General features: G+C 45.2%; 2 protein-coding genes across 2 annotated transcripts in view; both read right to left on the bottom strand.

The window, feature by feature from the left end:
• Window positions 1–14,737: 14,737 nt before the first annotated feature.
• LOC122942472 (galectin-3-like) lies at window positions 14,738–22,593 on the bottom strand. The gene is made up of 4 exons (XM_044300114.1): window positions 22,545–22,593; window positions 21,850–22,051; window positions 15,866–15,986; window positions 14,738–14,974 (listed from the first exon to the last, which is right to left on the bottom strand). Exons 1-4 carry the CDS (start codon window positions 22,583–22,585, stop codon window positions 14,928–14,930), a joined length of 411 nt encoding a protein of 136 aa, XP_044156049.1. The 5' UTR covers window positions 22,586–22,593; the 3' UTR covers window positions 14,738–14,927.
• The window catches only part of LOC122942239 (galectin-9-like), a gene marked incomplete at its 3' end in the record, with an annotated part of 42,187 nt that continues 41,483 nt past the window's right edge, over window positions 22,586–23,289 (bottom strand). The window contains exon 10 of the mRNA XM_044299742.1: window positions 22,586–22,633. Within this exon, the coding sequence (XP_044155677.1) occupies window positions 22,586–22,633 (48 nt within the window). The remainder of the gene's footprint in view (window positions 22,634–23,289) is intronic.

The raw sequence follows: 23,289 nt of genomic DNA on the forward strand, positions 1-23,289 counted from the left end.
TATTTTTTTTTAAAGTGAATAACCCTAATTCTGAGCTTTCAGGGACCTGTAGTCCACCCATTCCAGTTAATACTTTAGTTGCCCTCCTCTGAACCCTCTCCAGCTCTGCTATGTCTGCCTTGTTGACAGGAGCCCAGAACTGTACACAGTCCTCCATGTGTGGCCTGACTTGTGGCAGGACTATGTTCTCATCATGGGCAAATTTTAAAGCAACCAATTATCCTATTGGCCTTGGCAGCAGCTGCCTGACACTGGTTTCTACAGCTAAGGGTGGGTTCACATCAGCGTTAGGGATTCCGTTATGGCTTTCCATTATAATATGGTATAGCCGAAAATAACAGAGTCCATAAGACAGAAGTCAAAACGGGAGCCTTTTGAGGCATTCCGTTTTGATCCGTCTTAATACAAGTCTATGGGGAATTATAACGGATCCGTCTGTCGACAGGACTTTTTTCCCCCGTTCTGCATAACAGAAACCAAACGATCTGTTATGCTTCCCCATAGACTTCTATAAAGACAGAAAGCAAAACGGAATGACTTTTAAAGGCTTCCGTTTTGACTTCCATCATATTAGAAGTCTATGGGCAGCAAAACGGATCCGTCCTTCCGTCTTATGGATTCCGTTATTTTCCATTATAACCATGTTATAACGGAAAGCCATAACGGAATACCTAACGCTGATGTGAACCCACCTTAGTTTGTTGTTCACTAAAATTCCTAAGTCCATTTTCCATGTTAGTGTTACCCAATGTTTTACCATTTAGTATGTCCTACAGGTGAGCAAATTTTGTAAAAATAAAATTCGGCTGGTTCGCCATTTTTTTTTGAAAAAATTTGCTTCAATCCAAATTTTTTAGCGGCGGACCACGTTAAAAAATAGCTATTTCCTGGCTGCAGAGAGTCTTTATAGTGGTGTAGAACACTGTGCCTTGCAGTAACACGCATAGGGAGTCTGCTGTGGTAGTAAAATAATACTGCGAGTCCGTATGACAGGCGTCGCTCTTGGAATCACTGCACACTTCACTTATTTGGGCAGTCACGGGGCCAAAACTGACCAAATAACAAAAGTGTGAACTCAGCCTAACACTGGGTTCACACCTGAGCGTTATGAAAGTCTATGTACGGGAACGTGCGACAAGACGCCCCAAAGAAGCTCATGTACTTCTTGGGGCGTTGGGCGTTTTACAGCGCGATCGTACGCGCTGTAAAACGCTCAGGTGAGAACCATTCCCATAGGGAATCATTGGTTTCTCCTTGTTGAGCGTTTTACAGCGCGTATGAACGCGCTGTAAAACGCTCAGGTGTGAACCCAGCCTTAGGCCTCCTCTACACGATCGTATGGCTTTTTCAGTGTTTTGCGGTCCGTTTTTCACGTATCCGTTGTTCAGTTTTTTGTATCCGTTGTGTTTCCGTTTCTGTTCCGTTTTTTGTTCAGTTTTCCATATGGCATATACAGTATACGGTAATTACATAGATAAAATTGGGCTGGGCATAACATTTTTAATGGATGGTTCCGCAAAAAATGGAAACAGAAGACATACGAATGCATTTCCGTATGTGTTCCATTTTTTTGCGGACCCATTGACTTGAATGGAGCCACGGACCGTGATTTGAGGGCAATAATAGGACTTGTTCTATCTTTAAACGGAACGGAAAACAGGAAATACGGAAACGGAATGCATACGGAGTAGATTTAGTTTTTTTGCGGAACTATTGAAATAAATGGTTCCGTATACGGACCGTATACAGAACGCAAAAAACGGCCAGTAAACGGGGAAAAAAAACGGTCGTGTGCAGGAGGCCTTACAGGTCGATGTTAGCGCCAAGAAGAAGCGCACTCCTTTTACACCGCCGTCAGCTGATTCCACATAGATGTCTACAGAACCTGTTCTATTAAACGCTTATACAAGTAGAGCCCCCGACAGAGTGGAGAGGGGGTCAGCAGTAAGTTTGTGTTGACATCACTGATTATTTTGCCCTTCCTCTGATCCGTCAAAACAATAACCCCCAAAAAACGGATCTGGTCTGTGGAGCATCCGCCTTCACTTGGTCAGCATTTGGTCAGTAATCCGTCAGTATCGCTAATACAAAAAAAACTGGAGTGGATCAGAAACAGAGATGACACGTGAATGGAATATTTGCATGTCTTCTGTGTTTTGTACCCACTCCTGCTTTTGGCTACCAAATCACAAGCTCAATGCATATTGATCATGAAATGTATGGGGTTATGGCTGGAGCGCATTACTACAGTGCAGGCTACACAATTAGTGATGGACGAACATCGGCCAATACGATTTGCGAACGCGAACGAGCGTGCGCAATCAAATGTTTGCGAACCGCAAGTTTTTAGCGGGGCCCCATTCACTGTAATGGTAGGCGAACCTGAAAAACCTTCAGGTCATATTTGCAGCCAGAAAACACTTACTAGAAGTACACAAATAGTCCCACAACATGGACAGTGATATATCAGAGGGGGATCATTGGCAAAAATTCCCGAAAAGAGTATGGATTTTAATCAGGGGCCATTTTTCTTAAAGGAAAACTCTAAAAATGTTGCCCTGCTAGAGCCTAGAACATTTTTATTTCCTATCGCTTTGATGTATACAAATGTGCAGCACTCCACGTTTTGTATCCTGCAGATTCCATTTAAAAAAATGCATACGCTAACGTAATTTTTTTTTCTACCATTGAACTGTATGGTGAACGGACGCCACTGAACGGCATCAGTCTGAGGCATCTGTTAACGCATACATTTTTGGTATACATTAAATGGATGGCAAAAATAAGATGTGAACCCAGCCCTAGTGTCAGAATAAGCACCAGTACACAGCGGAGCAGCGTGGCGGAGAGGGGAGGCCGCCATGTACTGACAGAGCGCTACCTGGTCCTGGTGGTCAGGGATGAGGACTGTGTTTCCCAAGGATAATTTTCTACTGGGAAATACAGGGCACAGTATAATACACTAGAATCTGTATAATATAAAGATATTAGCCCTACCCCCGAATAATAATACAATTAGGTGGTCATTTATTATATAGAAATACATCTATGTTAGGCGTATATATGACACAGATTGTGGCGCAAAGGTCCTTAGCACCGCAATCTGCATATTTTAACCGCTCATGTCAGGTCTAAAAAAGGATGCAGGATGGGCAGGGAAAGGGATACTGATATGGTCATCCAGATATTAGATACCACCGCCATACATTAACCGGATAACACCTCTGTACAGTGACAGGATAACACCGCCATACAGTGACCAGATAACACCGCCATACCGTGACCGGATAAAAGGGTATAAGAGGGCACAGTACAGGGAATGACTAGGGGCACTGCACAGGGTGTGGTAAGAGGGCACAATGCAGCATGTAAGGGGGCACAGTACGGGTGAGGGGCACAGTACGGGGTGGGGGGCACATTCACATGGCCCTGTGACATTAGAAGGTCCTTATGGTGAATGCGGTTCATATGCCACCATAATGAGAGGCAGAGAAGTGAGACAAGGGTGTAATTATGTGGCTAGAGATAAAAAAATGTAACTGTCGGCCAGTACAGGCCCCAAAAATTTGCCAATAGGCATTCACCTGACAGCAAAGAACTTTGGAATCTGTGGCTGGTGGTACATTAGGCGGTCACAGGATAAAAATGTAACCGTCGGCCAGTACAGACCCCGAAAATTAGGCATTCACCTGACATAAAAAGCCTTTTAGGCAGCTGAATATACATAAGGCAAGGACCATTCTTTGTTCTAGGTGGTGGCGGATATGTGTGGGTTGGCATGTAGAAATTCAATTACACGTGGTCATCACAGGTGTTAAATTCCTCCGAGATCCACGTCTCATTCATTTTAAAAAATGTGAGGTAGTCCACACTGTCGTGAGCTAGGCGAGTGCGCTTATCGGTCACAATCCCCCCTTCTGCGCTGAACGTCCTTTCGGACAGGACACTCGACGGGGGGCAAGCCAAGAGTTCCATGGCAAATTGTGCCAGCTCTGGCCACAGGTCAAGCCTGCAAACCCAGTAGTCAAGGTTCCTCGCTTCTCAGAGCGTCCATATCGGTCGTTAACTCAATATAGTCGGACACCTGTCGGTCTAGGCATTCCCTGAAGCTGGATCCGGAGGGCGGCTGTCGATGGGTTGGTTGCAAGAATGATCTCATATTCGAAGTGACCAACACATCTTCAAACTGCCCTTTTTTTGCAAGCGCGGTAGGATTGGTACCAGCAATGGGTTTTTACTCCCCAGGTGCATTATCTTGCACTTATCAACATTACATTTTAGTTGCCAGATTTTTGACCATTCCTCTAGTTTTCCTAAATTCTTTTCCACTAAATTGGAAGCGGTGGAGCGGCCTGGCTTCTGCTCATTGCCCAGGATAATGTCATCCTCGGTCTCCTCCCCCTATCCACGGACAACACCAGGGATCCCAGAAAAGTTTAGAGCCTGCTCTTCCCCCAGCCACCATCCTCCTCTGACTCCTCTTCACACTCCTGCTGACTTGTCTCAGATGGAGTAGCCCCCCCTGGGAATTCATTCAGCATTGCGACTTCCTCATCTTCCAGCTCCTGCTCCTCGACGGCATGATCAATGACACAATGCAATGCATGCTCCAGAAAGAAGGCGTAAGGTACGATGTCACTGATGGTGCCCTAGCTGCCACTGACCAGTTTGGTGATCTCATCAAATGGCCGCAGAAGTCTGCAGGCGTCGCACATGAGCAGCCAGTGGTCCGGTGAAAAGAAACCAATCTTCCCAGAATCTGTCCTGCTGCAAAGTTCGTACAGGAAGTCGTTAACTGCATGTTTCTGCTGGAGCAGCCTATCAAGGATATACAAGGTGGAGTTCCAGCGTGTCGGGCAGTCACAAATCAGACGTCTGACCGGCAAGTGGTGTCGCCGCTGAAGGTCAGCCAGACGAGCCACAGCCGTGTAAGATCTTATAAAATGGCCAGAGATTTTCCTGGCCTGCCTCAAGACGTCCTGGTCCCCGGGGTATTTGGCAACGAATCGCTGCACGTCTAAGTTTAGGATGTGTGCCATAAACGGCACGTGTGTCATTTTGCCCTTTTTCCGCGTGCTCAGCAGATTGGCACCGCCTGGTGCACCTGCCCGACCCTACAACCCCTGCGGAACGGCCTGCCTCTTCCTCCTCCTCTCATTTTCAAAATGACCCTGTTGTCACTATAGTCCCTATAGAAGAGCAGTATTTGTGGAAGCAGGTATATAGAACCGCTTAATGAGTATTTGCTGGAAGCTGGTATATGAAACCCCTTAATCAGTTTATTTTGGGGCAACAACAGGTATATCACACCAGTTGCAATTAGTTGTTCCAATAGTGTTTGTCACTATCTGTAGCTGCGGTATCTCAGCATTACGCACACAAATGCTGCACAATACAAATGCACTATATAGAAATTATATTATAGGTATATCACACCCCTGCCTCAATCAGCTTTTATTTGTCTTCGGGTAAAATACAGCTATAGGCCTCATGCACACGACCGTTGTGTGCATCCGTGGCCGTTGTGCCGTTTTCCGTTTTTTTTCGCGGACCCATTGACTTTCAATGGGTCCGTGGAAAAATCGGAAAATGCACCGTTTTGCAGCCGAGGCCGTGATCCGTGTATCCTGTCCGTCAAAAAAATATGACCTGTCCTATTTTTTTGACGGACAACGGTTCACGGACCCATTCAAGTCAATGGGTCCGTGAAAGAACACGGATGCACACAAGATTGGCATCCGTGTCCGTGATCCGTGGCCGTAGGTTGCTTTCATACAGACGGATCCGAAGATCCGTCTGCATAAAAGCTTTTTCTGATCTAAGTTTTCACTTCGTGAAAACTCATTTCCGACAGTATATTCTAACACAGAAGCGTTCCCATGGTGATGGGGACGCTTCTAGTTAGAATACACTGCAAACTTTGTACAAGACTGCCCCCTGCTGCCTGGCAGCACCCGATCTCTTACAGGGGGATATGATAGCACAATTAACCCCTTCAGGTGTGGCACCTAAAGGGGTTAATTGTACTATCATATTCCCCTGTAAGAGATCAGGGCTGCCAGGCAGCAGGGGGCAGACCCCCCCCCTCCCCAGTTTGAATATCGTTGGTGGCACAGTGTTCCCCCACCATCGCCCCCCCCTCCCTCCCTCTATTGTATTAAATCGTTGGTGGCACAGTGTGCCAACCACCATCGGCCCCCCTCCCTCCCTCTATTGTATTAAATCGTTGGTGGCACAGTGTGCCAACCACCATCGCCCCCCCCCCCCTCTATAGCAGTAACATTGGTGGCAGTGTGCGGTCTCCCATTCCCCCCCCCCCATCATTGGTGGCAGCGGAGTTCCGATCGGAGTCCCAGTTTAATCGCTGGGGCTCCGATCGGTAACCATGGCAACCAGGAAGCTACTGCAGCCCTGGTTGCCATGGTTACTTAGCAATAGTACAACAGTAGAAGATTCATAGTTACCTGCTTGCTGCTGCGATGTCTGTGAACGGCCGGGAGCTCCTCCTACTGGTAAGTGACAGTTCTTTAGCAATGCACCGCACAGACCTTTCACTTACCAGTAGGAGGAGCTCCCGGCCGGACACAGACATCGCAGCAGCAAGCAGGTAAGTATGAATCTTCTACTGTTGTACTCCGCTGCCACCAATGATGGGGGGGGGGGGAATGGGAGACCGCACACTGCCACCAATGTCACTGCTATAGAGGGAGGGGGGGGGAGCGATGGTGGTTGGCACACTGTGCCACCAACGATTTAATACAATAGAGGGAGGGAGGGGGGGCGATGGTGGGGGCACACTGTGCCACCAACGATATTCAAACTGGGGAGGGGGGGGGCTGCCCCCTGCTGCCTGGCAGCCCTGATCTCTTACAGGGGAATATGATAGTACAATTAACCCCTTTAGGTGCCGCACCTGAAGGGGTTAATTGTGCTATCATATCTCCCTGTAAGAGATCGGGTGCTGCCAGGCAGCAGGGGGCAGTCTTGTACAAAGTTTGTAGTGTATTCTAACCTGAAGCGTCCCCATCACCATGGGAACGCCTCTGTATTAGAATATACTGTCGGATCTGAGGTTCACGAAGTAGCTCATATCCGACAGTATATTCTAACATAGAGGCGTTCCCATGGTGATGGGGACGCTTCAAGTTAAAATATACCATCGGATTGGAGAAAACTCCAATCCGATGGTATAAAAGAACTCCAGACTTTACATTGAAAGTCAATGGGGACGGATCCGTTTGAAATGGCACCATATTGTGTCAACATCAAACGGATCCGTCCCCATTGACTTGCATTGTAATTCAGGACGGATCCGTTTGGCTCCGCACGGCCAGGCGGACACCAAAACGACTTTTTTTTCATGTCCGTGGATCCTCCAAAAATCAAGGAAGACCCACGGACGAAAAAACGGTCACGGATCACGGACCCACGGACCCCGTTTTTGCGGACCGTGAAAACAAACTGTCGTGTGCATGAGGCCATACAGACATCAGCTCCTTCCACCGCTTGGTTGACATGTTTCGAACTTAGCAGTTCTTACTCATAACCTGATGTGTTGTCCGGCTACTGGAGTGAAATAGTCACCATCCCCCATTGGGAGGGGGGAAAATGGTCGAAGACAACCCCCCCCCCCCCCCCAGGGCCGGACTGCACACCATAGACCACTTATCATGTTCAAATTCACTCAGCTTCACCCACATTTAAATGTTTAATACTAAAATACATTTAGCTAAAGCACGTATGCAGCAGAATATATCTAAATATCACAGAGATAGGAATATATACCTGCTGACACCTAAGGAACAGCGCCTCCCCTGGTCAAGCATACCAGATCCAAAAACCGCATGGTGTGAACAGACACCCTACACCATTATGCAAAAATAGTTAAAACCTCTTAAAATTAATAATAATGAGTTAATAGGTTAATGGAAGCTAATCCAAGTGGTCAAAATAGCTTTACTTCGTGATTCTTCACTTATACATGATGAATTTGTAAGGGGAAAAATAAAAAATAAAACATTTTATTTAAAAAAAAATATATATATTTTTTTACTTTTTAATCAAAAAAATTATTAAAGGGGTTGTCCGAGTAATTTTTTATTCTTTCTATGTTTCTAACTTGGCAAATGTAACAGCTTTCAAATTAACTCACTTTATCTCAAGTAGCTGAGGGTCACATGACCTGTGATGTCAGCTTCTCTCCCTGCACTGACAATGTTCCTGCACAAACCTCAGAGATCTGTACAGGAGAGAAGTCACTGGGCTGGCCACGCCCCCCTGCACTGCCAGCTGCTGCTTATTGCTCTCTCCCAGGATTCTTAACCCCTTCAGCTGCACAGACTCAGGGCTGAAGTGTTTACTGTGTAGCTGCAGGTAGTGAGGAGACAAATGCTGGGCAGAGGAGCTGACAGAGGAGTTCTGCAGAGCATTGCAGGTAGGGGGAAGATCCTGTGTGTATTTTCAGTGTCATTGTACAGCTGGGACTTGTAGTCCTACACATACAACATGCTGCTGAGTCTCCCAGCAGGCAGACGTGTCACTCAGGGCAGCTCTTGTATTCACTCCCTTAGCAGAGCAGGGGGAGGGGCAGAGATTATTTTTATTGCATGTAAACAAAGGGCCAGAAGAGAACCAGGGATAATGAGGAAATAGATATTTTTTTGCCTAAAACTTGCTTAGCTTAGTTATATATTTTATATATCGCTGACCATTAGATTTACACTGCTATATTTTATTTTTTTCCATAACTCGGTCAACCCCTTTAAGGAAATACTGCACCTGCCTCAACTCATGTCACTATTATTATATCTATTAACGTATTGACCTATTGTTGATATAAATACATAAGTTCCTTTTTTAAATTAAGTCCCATAGGAACCCGAGTGTTTAGTTTCAGGATCCAATATGCTTCACGCAGTAGGATGTTATGCTTGTAATCACCACCTCTAGGTGGCATGGACACCTTTTCAAAAGCATAGGTACGGAAACTGCAGCATACAATACTTCCCGAGCAGAAGGAACAGAAAATGAAAGAGGCAGGTTCAGGACAGGTGGGGGCACAAAGCTGATTCATGGGCCATGCCAACTAAGCGTGGTGTCAAAGGAACACACCGACTCCTGGCTGGGGGTGTCTGATGTCAGTTGAGATGATGTTGAAGACGAGTCAACCAATTATGGACACCTGGGTTACTGGTCAGCTGGTCACTGGCAGCAATGGCTAGTCGCTGCGACTGCTGCTAACACCCCCCTCCTTCTTCTGACGCTACTTTTGCCAGTTCCAGATTTTTTTTTTGCCAATTGCCCGTTCTGTTAGAAAGGCCCTGTCACCTGTCTGTCGGACATACTTGCTGTAACAGTAAGGCTACATTCACACGTCAGTATTTTTCTATAATCCGAATTTCGGTCCGTTTTTTGCAGATCCATTGTTCCTGAAAATGTTTCCGTATGTCATCCGTTTTTTGCGGATCCGCAAAAAACGGAAACATGTATACATTTCAATAATCAAATAAAGTTGTTTGGATTTCTTTGAATTTTTTTTTTAAAAAAATAAATAAAAAATATTTGCTATGTGTTTCCAGGAACGGATTCCGCAAAAAACGGAAGACATACGGAATGACATCCGAATGTCTTCCCTTTTTTGCGGAACCATTGACTTTGCATTGTACCAGGATCCGATTTTTCAGGAACATAATAGGACATGTTTTATATTTAAACGGACATGCGGAACGGAACAACGGAAACGGACAGCACACATTGTGCTGTCCGATTTTTTCCAGGACCCATTGAAAATGAATGGGTCCTGATCTGGAACAGATCAGAAAAGAAAAAACGGACGTGTGAATGGACCCAAAAACTGTAAGTGTAAAGTAGCAGTAGTGTCAGGCCGCAATTCCACCCCAGAATCAAGGATGATTGGATTTACTTATGTATAAAAGTATGCGAAACCCCCCCCAAAAAAAAAATCCGTAGTATCAGGCCCCAATATCACCCTAATTACATAATTAAGGATTAACGGATTTACGTATGTATAAAAGGATGTGAACCCCCCAAATTCGGTAGTATCAGGCTGCATTGCACCCGCGCGATAAAAACTGAACAACTGAACGCGACCGCAGAAAAAACTGAATGACTTTGTTTGCAAAATCATACGTTTTTCACTGAACGCATTTGCAACGCTTCTTGACCTAATCCACACACGCTCGTCTGCAAGGGGCCTAGGCTTCAGACGACCCATTCATACGTTGCTCCACAGGGTGTTCTTTTAACCCCTCAGTGACCAGCCTGTTTTGGCCCTTACTGACCAAGCATTTTTCTTCCTTTTGCGGGACAAGTTGTAGTTTTTAACGGCGCCATTTTGGGGTACACATAACTTTCTTATTAACTTTTATTAACTCTTTCTGGGAGGGAGATGGGAAAAACAGCAATACTGCCACTTCTTTATTACGTTATAAATTTTATGGCGTTCATTTTTCAGTATAAATAACATAATATCTTTATTCTCTTGGTCAGTACAATTACAGTGATACCATATACATTACAGTTTTTTTTCCTTTTTACAAAGTTTTTTGCAATAAATCTCCTTTTTTTTAAAAGAAAAAAATGTTTTTGCATTGCCGCTTCCGAAGATCCATAACTTTTTAAATTTTTCTTTCTATGGAGTTGTGTGAGGGCTTTAGGGCTCTTTCACACTTGCGTTGTTCTTTTCTTCCGGCATAGAGTTCCGTCGTCGGGGCTCTATGCCGGAAGAATCCTGATCAGTTTTATCCTAATGCATTCTGAATGGAGAGAAATCCGTTCAGGATGCATCAGGATGTCTTCAGTTCAGGACCGGAATGTTTTTTGGCCGGAGAAAATACCGCAGCATGCTGCGCTTTTTGCTCCAGCCAAAAATCCGGAACACTTGCTGCAAGGCCGGATCCGGAATTAATGCCCATTGAAAGGCATTGATCCGGATCCGGCCTTAAGCTAAACGTTGTTTCGGCGCATTACCGGATCCGACGTTTAGCTTTTTCTGAATGGTTACCATGGCTGCCAGGACGCTAAAGTCCTGGCAGCCATGGTAAAGTGTAGTGGGGAGCGGGGGAGCGGTATACTTACCATCCGTGCGGCTCCCGGGGCGCTTCAGAGTGACGTCAGGGCGCCACAAGCGTATGGATCATGTGATCGCATGGCACGTCATCCATGCGCATGGGGCGCTCTGACGTCATTCTGGAGCGCCCCGGTAGCCGCACGGACTGTAACTATGGCAACCAGGACTTTAATAGCGTCCTGGCTGCCATAGTAACACTGAACGCATTTTGAAGACGGATCAGTCTTCAAATGCTTTCAGTTCACTTGCGGTGTTACGGATCCGGCGTGTATTTCCGGCAAATGGAGTACACGATGGATCCAGACAACGCAATTGTGAAAGAGGCCTTAGCTTTGTGGGGCAACTTGTATTTTTCATTGGTATCATTTTGGAGTAAATGGCCCTTTTTGATCGCTTGTTATAACTTTTTTTCAATGGCAACTAAGAATTAATTTCTATTTTTTCTTTACAGCGTTCACCATAAGGGATAACTTACATTATATTTATGTAGTCCGGGTCATTACAGATGCAGCAATACCAAACATATGGGGAAGATTGTTTTAGCAATTTTTTTCATTGAAAAGCTTATCTTCAATGGAAAAAAAATGCACTTTTTTTATGGGATTTTTTTTATTGAATAAATTAGGTTTTTTTAAACTTTTTTACCACATAGTAGTCCCACAAGGGGAATATAACAGACAGCTTTTTGATTGCTTTAAAAATGCAATGCATTATCCCTATTGTACATTGCATTTTAATGGCAATGCTATTCTAACATTGACCAGCAGGCTGTGCCAGAGAGGCGCAGCCTGCTGGAAATTAAAGGGGCTATTTGATACTTACCTGCTCCCGGCGCGCCGTCCACTTCCTGGTTTCGGCACTCGGCAGGGGGCGGGCTCCATCTTCATTGATGTCTTCTCCAGGCCGGGCCGCGCGCTGTACTGAACGCGCACGCCGAGTCCGCGCATGCGCCCTGGTGACTTCTTCCTGGCCAGTATAGTATACTTGCCAGGAAGAAGTCACCAGGGCGCATGCGCAGACTCGGCGTGCGCGCTCAGTACAGCGCACGGCCGGCCGGGAGAAGAAAAGAAGACGTCTGCGCACGCGCGGTCACCGCGATTCCTGAGAAGAGCGGTGGCCGTAACCAGGGGAGACGGAAGACAACAGTCAGGTAAGTATAGGTTTATTGGGGTGGGGATTTGTTAATAAAATATATTTCGTAAAATGATCACTGTTAAATCATTAACAGATTTAACAGTGATCATTAAGATGATAATACCCCTTTAATGAAGGCTGGTCTGGGGCCTACATCAGACACCAGGCAGCCTTCACACACATCGGCACCCCGCGATCGCATTTGCAGGGTGCCGATGGGAGACAGAGGGAGTCCGCTGCCTCTGTCAGCACTTTACATGCGGCGGGCGCCCGCGGCATGTAAAGTGTTAAGCAGCCCGGATCGGCACTCCTGCCGGTCCGGGCTGTTAGAGCAAGGGGGACCCATGCAGCTCTTAGACTGGGCCACTGTAAAAAAGGGGACCACGTATGGGTGGTCACTACGGGGTTAATACCCAGATTCAACAAAAAAACAATACCTGAACAATGGTCATGACAAGCGGGAAGGCACAGTAAGAGCAAAATATCTTACCTGTGTATTTAAAGGTGCCATTCCCAGTTGCCGTAATGACCAAAGCTCTTCCACGATCGTCCCCTTGGACATCTGATGGGATCCCTTACGAGGTACCAAAAATTATTGATGTAATTTAGGACAAGTCCCAAATTAGGGGACTACAATTGATTAATATGTTTTCCCCATGTGCAGGGGATGCGGTCAACCTAAGAATCAAAGACCCAGACACTTTACTGGTTAAAGGATTCTCTGCCGGGCAGCGTCCGTAGTGTCAATTTTATTAGTTGTACATTTGGGATTTAACCACCCTACCTTTTAGCCATCAATTTTAATATGTCCAATCTCAAGTATTTATCAAGCAACCAATCAAAAGCATAATGGTATGGAAAACGACATCTAAAGATTACCCTCTGGTGCCCCTTCCACACACTATATTTCATAATGTCTCAGCGTCTTAGTAGTTCCCTATTTGCCGTATCAGACTATATTTCCTAATTCAACCTAAAATTCATGTTCTTCATGGATGTTATAAAAAATCCAAGACATTTAAGCATAAAACAAAAAAATGGAGAATGCTTGACAATTAAGTACAATTAGCACAATTTGTGTTTATTAACCACTTAATTTCTTTCACACCCCAATTAGACAATCAAGGATTAACAGATTTACTTATGTATAAAAGAACATGAACTCCCCAAAATCATTAGTAGAGATGAGCGAATTTCTTAAAAGTTCGATTCGGCTGATTCAATTACTAGAATCAAATTACTTAGTCACGAGGCACATTTTTTTGTAAGTAGCGGGTGCAATGACAGGGAGCTGCGATAGCGCCTCCTCCGTCGTTGTACCCCTCAGATGCCCCATTCATACATGATCGCGGCACCTGAGCGTAAAATTAACAATAACATTTTTTTTTATCAAACTTACCGCCTCCATTTGCTTGCGTTGGGCGGCCAGCGCCATCTTGCTTGAAGATCTCGGCTGAAATTCTGTGCTGCGTGAGGTTACGTCATCACGCCGGCTGGCGTGGTAACGTAATCTCGCGCTGCAAGGGATTTTGCCAGAGATCTTCAAGCAAGATGGAGGCTGGCGGCAAGTCGCGAGCAAATGAGTAAGGTAAGTTTGAATTTTTTAGTTTTTTTATACGATTTCACATTAAATTTATTCGCTGACATGAAGCACGAGGAAATTCGGCTTCTAGGCGAATCGAATTTATCCTTCGTGGGATTCGATCATCTCTAATCATTAGTATCAGACTGCAATTTAACCCTAATAACAGAATCAAGGATTAATGGAATTACTTATGTATAAAAGAATACAAAAAACCTAAAATCAGTAGTATTAGAATTCCAATGAGTGCAGTAAGATGTAATGAATCGCTCCTATTACCCAGGCTGTACACAGTTCTACTGCCCCTGCTCTTTCCCTACAGTGTGGATGATGCCTCCCTATTAGATCCCTACACTATCAATAATCTTTCCCTGAACTGCTCAATAGTAATATTTTGTGAATAAAGTATTTTCTAAACTCTGTCCCTAGTGCCTGTAATATCTCTCCTTACACAAAGTTCACTGGAAAATGGCGGAGACCGGGCAGGAGGAAGCTTTTTATAGGGCTGTGGCATCACAGGGGCTGGCTAGCTGCTGATTGGCTGTCTGCCTGGCATTGTGGGTTTTGCCTCGTTCCCGGGCTTCTTACTTCCTCTTTTTAATACGTGTAGCAGCCATTTTAGAAAAAATCTAATTAGTTACCACGAAGCACGGGGAAATTTGGCTTTGTGACAAATAGATTTTTTTTCAGAATTTCGGATTAAATTCCACTTCATCGACTTTGATTTTCTCAACACTAGTAAGTACACTTATGCATGGGTGTGTAGATACCTTCTTTTTTCAGCATCAGAAATAATATCGATAAGGTTTTGAATATTGCGTATTTTTGAAATTTACGACCACACATTTTTCTGATTTCGTAGCATTAATTGATTAATTTTTATTTATTTATCTTTTGTATCAGCATAGCAACATGGAGCCCTAGCAGCCAATCAGGAAGTCAATAAAGCCGTCACTCAGAGCAGAGGGGGTGCAGTTGGGGAAGACTTCGGTGCAGAGAGTCCAGGACACTGAACAAGAAGGGACCGCCTCCAGGACACTTGTGATCATAGTGCAAAGGGGAATTAAAGGTGGATTCCTTGGTCGTAAACCCTGCATGGCCATCAAACTGCTCCTCCATCACCTATACAGCACTGTCAGCAGTTTTGAAGGGTTTTAGGGGAATGCAGCCTGGAAAAGGAACATAAACAGTTAATTATGAATAATGTACTGAAACCACACTTTATATCAGTATCTAATACTTAGAACATGTTCTGTATGAAATTTGCTCCCAAAAAAAAAAGTTCATTCTTGGTATAGAATCAGATTCCAGATGGAAGTTCTCATTGAAATCAATAGGAGGTCTAAAACAGACATAAAAATCCAGAAAATTAAGTAAAAAATGGAAAATGCATGAAATTTTGATGCAGATTCTGCGCCTACAGTCTCAATGTGCTAATCAAACCATCTGTGAACGTTAAAATCGGGATTAAAAATCTTCTGATCAAGTCGATTCCCATTTTTTCTACACTTTGTAGATCAGATTTTACAGAATCTCATCCATTTTGCCGCTACTGTAATACGCTGCAGATTTTGTACTTGCAATTCCGGGAAAGAAAACCTGCAGCGTGTACACCCCATATGGAGGTAGCCCAAGTTAGGTCCACTACAAACAATTTTAACCTTTTTTTTAAATAAATATTGTAATGCAACATAAACTGTGGAGGTAATTTACTAATTTCCTAATCTGAAATACTCCTAAAGTAGGAGTATTTTAGGGACAGATGGTGGTGCAGCAGTTGCGCCACTATCTGTTACTTCTCCCCACTCACACGAGGTCTAAAAAAGTGGGCGTGGCGTTGGCGGGAAGGTGAACTGGTTTATGCGTAGAAAAAGTCTAAATGTAAGGCAGCAAGGAAGTTGTCTTACATTTAGAACTAGCGTTGTATCCACCAAAGGTATGGAGAGGTCTGCACCTCTTCATAATTTCGGCAGATCCTCCGCCAGCTATGACGTCTAAAACACCGGTCTTAATAAATATGCCCCATATTTATTTTCTTTAAGCGGTACAATCTCACTTACCCCTCGTGCTTGTATCTCCACAGTTTTCACAGTAACACCTCCATATACACCTAAAGTAGGTGACTAGCTCCACAGGAATTCTGTGATTATATTCCAAAAATGCACTTCTATCCACTGAAACCTGGAAGAGAGAATTAGTTCAGGTGGAGGAAGAGGTAGAATTTGGAGACACAAAAATCATTGCTATTTCTACAATTCCAGCTGGCCATCAGGAGAAGGTGTCTGGAGGTGTTTGACATAACTAGTTCTTCATCTCCCCATATACATGGCTGCAGGTGTTTGGCATGACTAGTTCTTCATCTCCCTATATACATGGCTGGAGGTGTTTGACATAACTAGATGTTCATTAGTGTTGATCGAGCACCAAAGTGCTTGTGAGCTATGGCCGAACACATCGGTATGCTCGAGTGCTCTACCAAGCACACGAGTCAATGGGAGAAACCCAGGCACCCCCTGCTCAGAAGAGAAGAGGATGTCTGGTTCACAAAAAAAGACATGCAAATGAGCAGAATCTGCCTTGTTTTTCAGCTGAAAAAACATTTGCATGGAAAATTTTTGGAAAAGTTTCTGCCGGAATTTGAACTTACATCCTTCTACATTATAGCCAAGAACTTTAACCACTACACTATAGAGCATTTCAGCCACTCGTACATCGCAAAACACACCCTTCTTGAGCTGCAGCGGCAGAACGGCATCCCCCAACATAGGCTGATATTCAACGTTTCCACCCGTTGGAATTCCACCCTCCAAAAGTTGGACCTACTATACGAACAGAGAATAGTCATCAATGATTTATTGATGATGCAAGCTGATAGGAGTACTCCCATGTGAAACTTTGATGTCAGCCATCGGCAGCTTATGCGTGACACCTGCCGTTTGCTCAGGCCCTTTGAGGAGGCCACGTTATTTGTCAGTCGCCAGGACTATGGGATGAACAACATCATTCCACTGCTTCATGTTCTGGAACAGATGGTGGTAACAATGGCAATTTAGAGCACTGGAGTGGAGACGTGGTGCCTAGATCTCACGGCCACAAGAGCCCTGTGGGGGATGAACTGGAAGAGGTGGACATTGGAGCACATGCAATGTGTAGCAAAATTGGTGTTTTTCTGCAGCAGCAGCCAGAGGAGCTACAGGGCGATGAAGGAAGACGAGACAGAGGACCCAGACAAACCGTGGCAGTATGCAGTGGAGATGGAGGCAGGAAGTTCCTCTGAGTAACTTGCACAAATGGTCCGATGCATGCTCACTTGCTTGCGCAGTGACAGCCGAATTGTCACCATTCAGCAGAGGGATGACTTCTGGCTCTCCACCTTGTTGGACCCTCGCTATTTGTCCAAAATGGGGGCCTTTTTTACACCCAGTGATAGGGAGGACAAACTGATAAACTACAAAGACATCCTATGTAGTCAGTTGGCTGCTGCCTATCTGCGCCAGCATCCATCCTCTCGCAGGTCTGACTAGGGGGGGTCCCTCTGTGCTCACGTTCCACTGCCATGGCTGCTGGGGAGGGGTGGGGTGGCAGAAGCAGTACCAGCTCTATTAGCAGCAGCCAGAGTCTACAGTCGCTGATGAGTAGTTTTCTTCACCCGCAGAGAAACTACTCACCAGCAGAGGCAGCTAGACCTGGAGCAGGACCTGAACCAACAGGTGATGGCATACTTGGACAGCACACTGCCAACCAACATTGAAGATCCGGTGGACTACTGGGCAGCCAAACTGGATTTTTGGGCGCAACTATCTGAGTTTGCCCTGGAAAAGCTGGCCTTCCCAGCCAGTAGTGTGGCATCAGAACAGGTGTTAAGTGCGGCGGGTGCCATAGTTACCCCAAGGAGAACTCGCCTGTCCACCCAAAATGTGGAGAGACTGAACTTTGTCAAGATGAATCAGGTGTGCATCAGCCAGTATTTCCACCCACCAATGCCTGATGCATCTGATTAGATCATCCATGCCGCCTCACCCAAACCTTGAAAAAAAAAAAACGGTTTCTTCCAGCTATCTGCCTTAGCTACTACTCTGATGCTGCCACCCGCCTGATGCCAGACATCTGATGCCAAGTGCCCCTTATTTCACCCACCTTCGTCAGCGGGTACTGGTATTTGCACCCACTCTCTTACCTTTACACTCTGTGGTCTCCTGATGCTGCTGCTGCCATATCCACACTATGTCACCTTGCCACTCTGTGATATCCTGAACCTGCTGCTGCCATATCCACACTATGTTACCTTGCCACTCTGTGGTATACTGATCCTGCTGCTGCTGCCATATCCACATTATGTCACCTTGCCACTCTGTGGTATCCTGATACTGCTGTTGCTGCTGCTGCCATATCCACACTATGTCACCTTGCCACTCTGTGGTATCCTCCTTATGCTGCTGTCACTACCTCCAGACTCTGTCATTGTGCCACTTGGTGGTCATATCCTGATGCTGCTGCCACCTCCAGACTCTGTCATAGTACCACTCGGTGGCCTCCGCATACTGCTGCCAAATCTAGACTCTGTCATTCTGCCACTCGGTGGCCTTCTCCTGATGCTGCTGCCGCCAACTTCAGACTCTGTCATTGTTCCACTCGGTGGCCTTCTCATACTGCTGCCAACTCCTAGACTCTGTCATTGTGCCACTCAGTGGCCTAGTCATGTTGCTGCTGCAACCACCTCCAGACTCTGTTATTGTGCCACTCGGTGGGCTTCTCCTGATGTGCCAACTCCAGACTCTGTCATTGTGCCACTCAGTGGCCTTCTCCTGATGCTGCCAACTCCTGTCTCTGTCATTGTGCCACTCGGTGGCCTAGTCCTGATACTGCTGCTGCTGCAACCACCTCCAGACTCTGTTATTGTGCCACTCGGTGGGCTTCTCCTGATATGCCAACTCCAGACTCTCTCATTGTGCCACTCGGTGGCCTTCTCCTGATGCTGCTGACGCCAAATCCAGACTCTATCATTGTGTCACTCGGTGGCCTCCTTATACTGCTGCCAACTCCAGACTTTGTCATTGAGCCACTCGGTGGCCTCCTCATACTGCTTCCACTTCCAGACCCTGTCTGAGGTGGAAGCCACTCTGTAGTCTCATGCTACTTCAACCTCACCACTATGTCATAGGTCCACTCTATGGACATCTTATGCTGTTCCCACCCTCCCCACTTCATGACTGGGCCACTATTTTGGCTTTTGTCCTGGCTGACATCATCATTTATTTGACCTTTTTTCTGATCTGTCAGAACGAAGTAAAAATTTGATGCACAATGGATCCTGTCTGTGTAGCAGCTGTAAGGGCTGTATGGTTCCATCAGAATTGGCTTGTGATTTGGTAGCCAAAAGCAGGAGTGGGTACAAAAAACAGAAGACATGCAAATCTTCCATTTACGTGTCATCTCTGTTTTAGATCCACTCCATTTTTTATATTTTTTACATTAGCAATACTGATGGATTACTGAGCAAATGCTGACTGAGTGAAGGCGGATGCTCCATAGACAGGATCAGTTTTTTGTGGGTTATTGTTCTGATGCAAGGGAAAAATAATCAGTGACATCAACACAAACTTACTGCTGACCCCCTCTCCACTCTGTCGGGGGCTCTACTTGTATAAGCGTTTAATTGAACAGATCAATGTAGACATCTATGTGGAATCAGCTGACGACGGTGTAAAAGGAGTGCGCTTCTTCTTGACGCTAACATCAGTTGCATAGTATGGGGTGGGCCGGGGAGGGGGGGGGCATTGCCCCGGGCGCCAAATTTTAGGGGCCTCCAGCAGGGCCACACCGTCAAATAGGCAAAGTGAGAAGCGCTCATCCATTGTGGAAGTGCTCATCCCCATAGTCATCTGTATCTCTGTCCTCAGGATGGATGTGCTGCGGGACAGGGGAGGGAGAGGCGTCTCACTTCCCCTTTCCTCTGATAGGCCGTAGGCCTAGTGCCTGCAGCCTATCAGAGGCCGGTGCAGGCGTCGCCATGATGTCATGAGCCTGAGCTGTACAGCGCGGGACACAGTCCGCAAGAGGTCCTGCATCGCATCATTGCCATGGAGGTAAGTATAAGTGTTTATTTTTTTATATGGTACAATACTGGCTACTGGCACATGATTGGGGGGCCATCTATGGGGGGCACTTATTACTGGCACATGATTGGGGGCCATCTATGGGAGGCACTTCTCACTGGCACATGATTAGGGGGCACTGTGGGGGCATCTATGGGGGCACTTCTTACTGGCACATTATTGGGTGGCTCTATGGGGGGACTTCTTACTGGCACATTATTGGGGGCATCTACTGATGCCACAAAGAAGGGATATTTTATATGGGAGGCTCTGTATAGGGGTATTTTATACTTGGGCACATTATGGTGGGTACAATGGGGAAGGGGAGAGAGGAGTACTATGGGGTCATCTACGGGGGCACTAAGAAGGGGTATTTTATGCTTGCAAATTATGGGGGAAACTGAGGGCATCTACTGGGGCACTATATATGGGGCATTTTATACTGGTACATTATGGGGGGCACTAGGAGTAAGGGGGGAGAGGAGCACTATGATAGTATTTTATACTGGCACATTATGTGGGCACTGTTGGGACATTAGCTCAACTGGGGGCTTTAAAAGGGGGTTGTTTTGCACATTATAAGGAGAATTATTACTACTGGGGGGCATTATGAATGGCTTTATTACTACTGGGGGTCTAGGGGGAACATGATTACTAGTATGGGCACTATGGGGGCACTATTACTTCTGGGGCACAGTGGGGACATGTTGGGGGCACTGTAGGAGCACTATTACTACCATGTGTGCTCTAGCAGAGAATTATTGCTATTTGTGGGACTTTTGGGAGCACTATTACTGTGGGAGCACCCTGTCACAGTATCAGCTAACCACAATTAGTTTTGGGGGACATTATGTTTACACTATTAGTGTCAGGGGCACTATTAGCTGGGCGCAGTTATTTTAGGGTACTGTGTGCCAATAATTATTAAATGGCACTATCTGCATGATACTACTATAATCAGGGGGTTTATCTGTTTCTCCAGTATAGTATTGGGGAGCACGGCAGGCAGAGTATTTGGGATGGTAGGATAATTTGTCCAGAATATGGGAGGATGATAGAAAAGTAGTAAACTAAGATTTTCTTTGTCAAACTGCAGAGACGAGAAATGACTGAAAAATTGTGGTCTGGTCTGAAAGGAGAAGATGAGGAAAGAGAACGTCTACATCAAATGAGACATCACTGGATGTAAGAGGTATGGTGCGCTGTATTACCCTGTATGTTCTGTAGTGTCGGCAGGGTGGATATAGAATTTGGACCACACTGTAGCAGCCCGGCCCCAGACTTCACGTCACACTGTGCGTGTTCTGAATTCTGGGGGCTCGCACCCATCTACTACATTATCTGCACACAGAGATTTATCACTGTGTTATCTGTGGTGTTACATAGGACTGCAGGTGATATCTACTACATTATTTGAAAAAAAAGGGGGGTGTCCACAGGTTGGGGGAGGGCGCAATACTTGCTTGCCCCGGGTGCTGGCAGCCCACGCTACGCCACTGGCTAACATCGACCTGTAAGGTTGAGTTCATACTTGAGTCATTTGGTCAGAGTTGGCCCAGTTACTGCCCAAATAAGTGAAGTGTGCAGTGATTCTAAGAGCGACACCTGTCATCTGCATGTCATACGGACTCACAGTATTATTTAACTACCATAGCAGACTCCCTATGCGTGTTACTGCAAGGCACAGCGTTCTACACCGCTATACAGGCTCTCTGCATACGGGAAATAGCAGTTTTTAACCCAATTTGCCACAAATAAATTCGGATCGAAGCAAATCTTTTCGAAAAATTTGGCGAACCGGTCAAATCAAATTTTTGAGAAATTCACTCATCTCTAGTTATAAGATGTCATCTTAGCAAATAATGTAAACTTGTGTAGAACAAGCATTAGGAAACATATTATATAACATAAAAAATAAAATAAATTCTGCTTTCTTTTTGTAGACCTACTTTGTAGTTTTGGTTTGTGACCTGGGTCCGGATTTCGAAAGGTTGTCCCAATGAAAATGGAACCTCCGACTTATGCTCTTCACTCCCCCAGATTTTATTTTTCTTGGTGTTGCAGACAACATTTCCTTTATTAAAACGTGGATTGAAATGGAAGGCGACATCCTGATTTGTCTTATCATCACATTGGAAGTCTATGATAAAGCTACAAGGAAAACAACATACGTATCAGCCATCATGATGAATGCAATTGTCTTCAGATTAGAAAGATGAAACATCATGATAAGAAGATGATAAGAGAAGAAAGGCGATCGGGGAAAGCTTTGTTCTTCTTCTCTGTTTTGAAGATGCTGCTGGTATTGCCTTCTGAATGCTGATACCATATACTGTACTGACCCTTGTTATTGCCCATGCTAAGAAGACCCTTGAAGAATTGTTCCTAGCTAGCCTGTTCTTGCAAACTATTTCTTCTAAGTGTATGCCATGCTGAAATCTATGGGAAAACCACACAATCCCCATTTGAATGGGAAAAAGAGAATCAAAGAAGAAGAGGAATGGAGACTGCTGTGGGTGGACACAAGTTGATTAATTCCATAGAAAGAGACCAAATCCATGTGTGGACCTGCGGCCTGTAAAACTGCAAATCTGTTTTTATTAGAAAATGCATCAACAATGCGATATATTAAAGAATTACAAACTTGGTTGCTGAAGGTAGGACAGTGCCGTTGATCATAACCATGGTGCCATCACTGGGGCCAACGAGAAACGGGCTCACAAGTGGTACAGACTGTAAAAAAAAAATCACAATCATGAAAGAAATCCAAGTATGAGAAATGTCTCAGAAAAGGCAAATGCCCAGAAGTTGTATATAAGGATGAGCGAACCCGTGGAAGTTCGGGTTCGCTTGGTTCAGGACCCAAACTTGACCCTGAACCCCATTGAAGTCACTTTATTATTTTCCGTTATAACATGTTTATATCAGAAAATAATAGCATTTTTAAGACAGAATGCAAAAAAAAAATGCCATTTAGGGGTTAAAAAAACCTAAACAAACCTCATTAACTTGATTGCGCTGCAGCGGTCTCTCCTATCTTCATTCAGCAGGACCTGCCAAAGTCACCGCTCTCTCCAACATGGTGGCATCATCGCGCACATCGCAGGGCTTTTGGCAGGTCCTGCTGAATGAAGTTAGAAGAAGCTGCTGCAACGCAATCAAGTGGATGAGGTGAGAATGCTATTATTTTCCGATATAACCATGTTATAACGGAAAATAATAAAATCACCCGAACACTGAACCCAGACTTCAGTGAGAAAGTCCTGGTTGGGATCTGGTCACTCTAATCCCTAGTTCACGTTCGCTCATCCCTAGATTTATATAATGTAATAATTGTAATTCTATATATAAAAAAAGTTCTAATTTTATGTACATGTTCATACATGTAT

The sequence above is a fragment of the Bufo gargarizans genome, chromosome 6, assembly GCF_014858855.1.
Source record: "Bufo gargarizans isolate SCDJY-AF-19 chromosome 6, ASM1485885v1, whole genome shotgun sequence".
Classification (NCBI taxonomy): domain Eukaryota; kingdom Metazoa; phylum Chordata; class Amphibia; order Anura; family Bufonidae; genus Bufo; species Bufo gargarizans.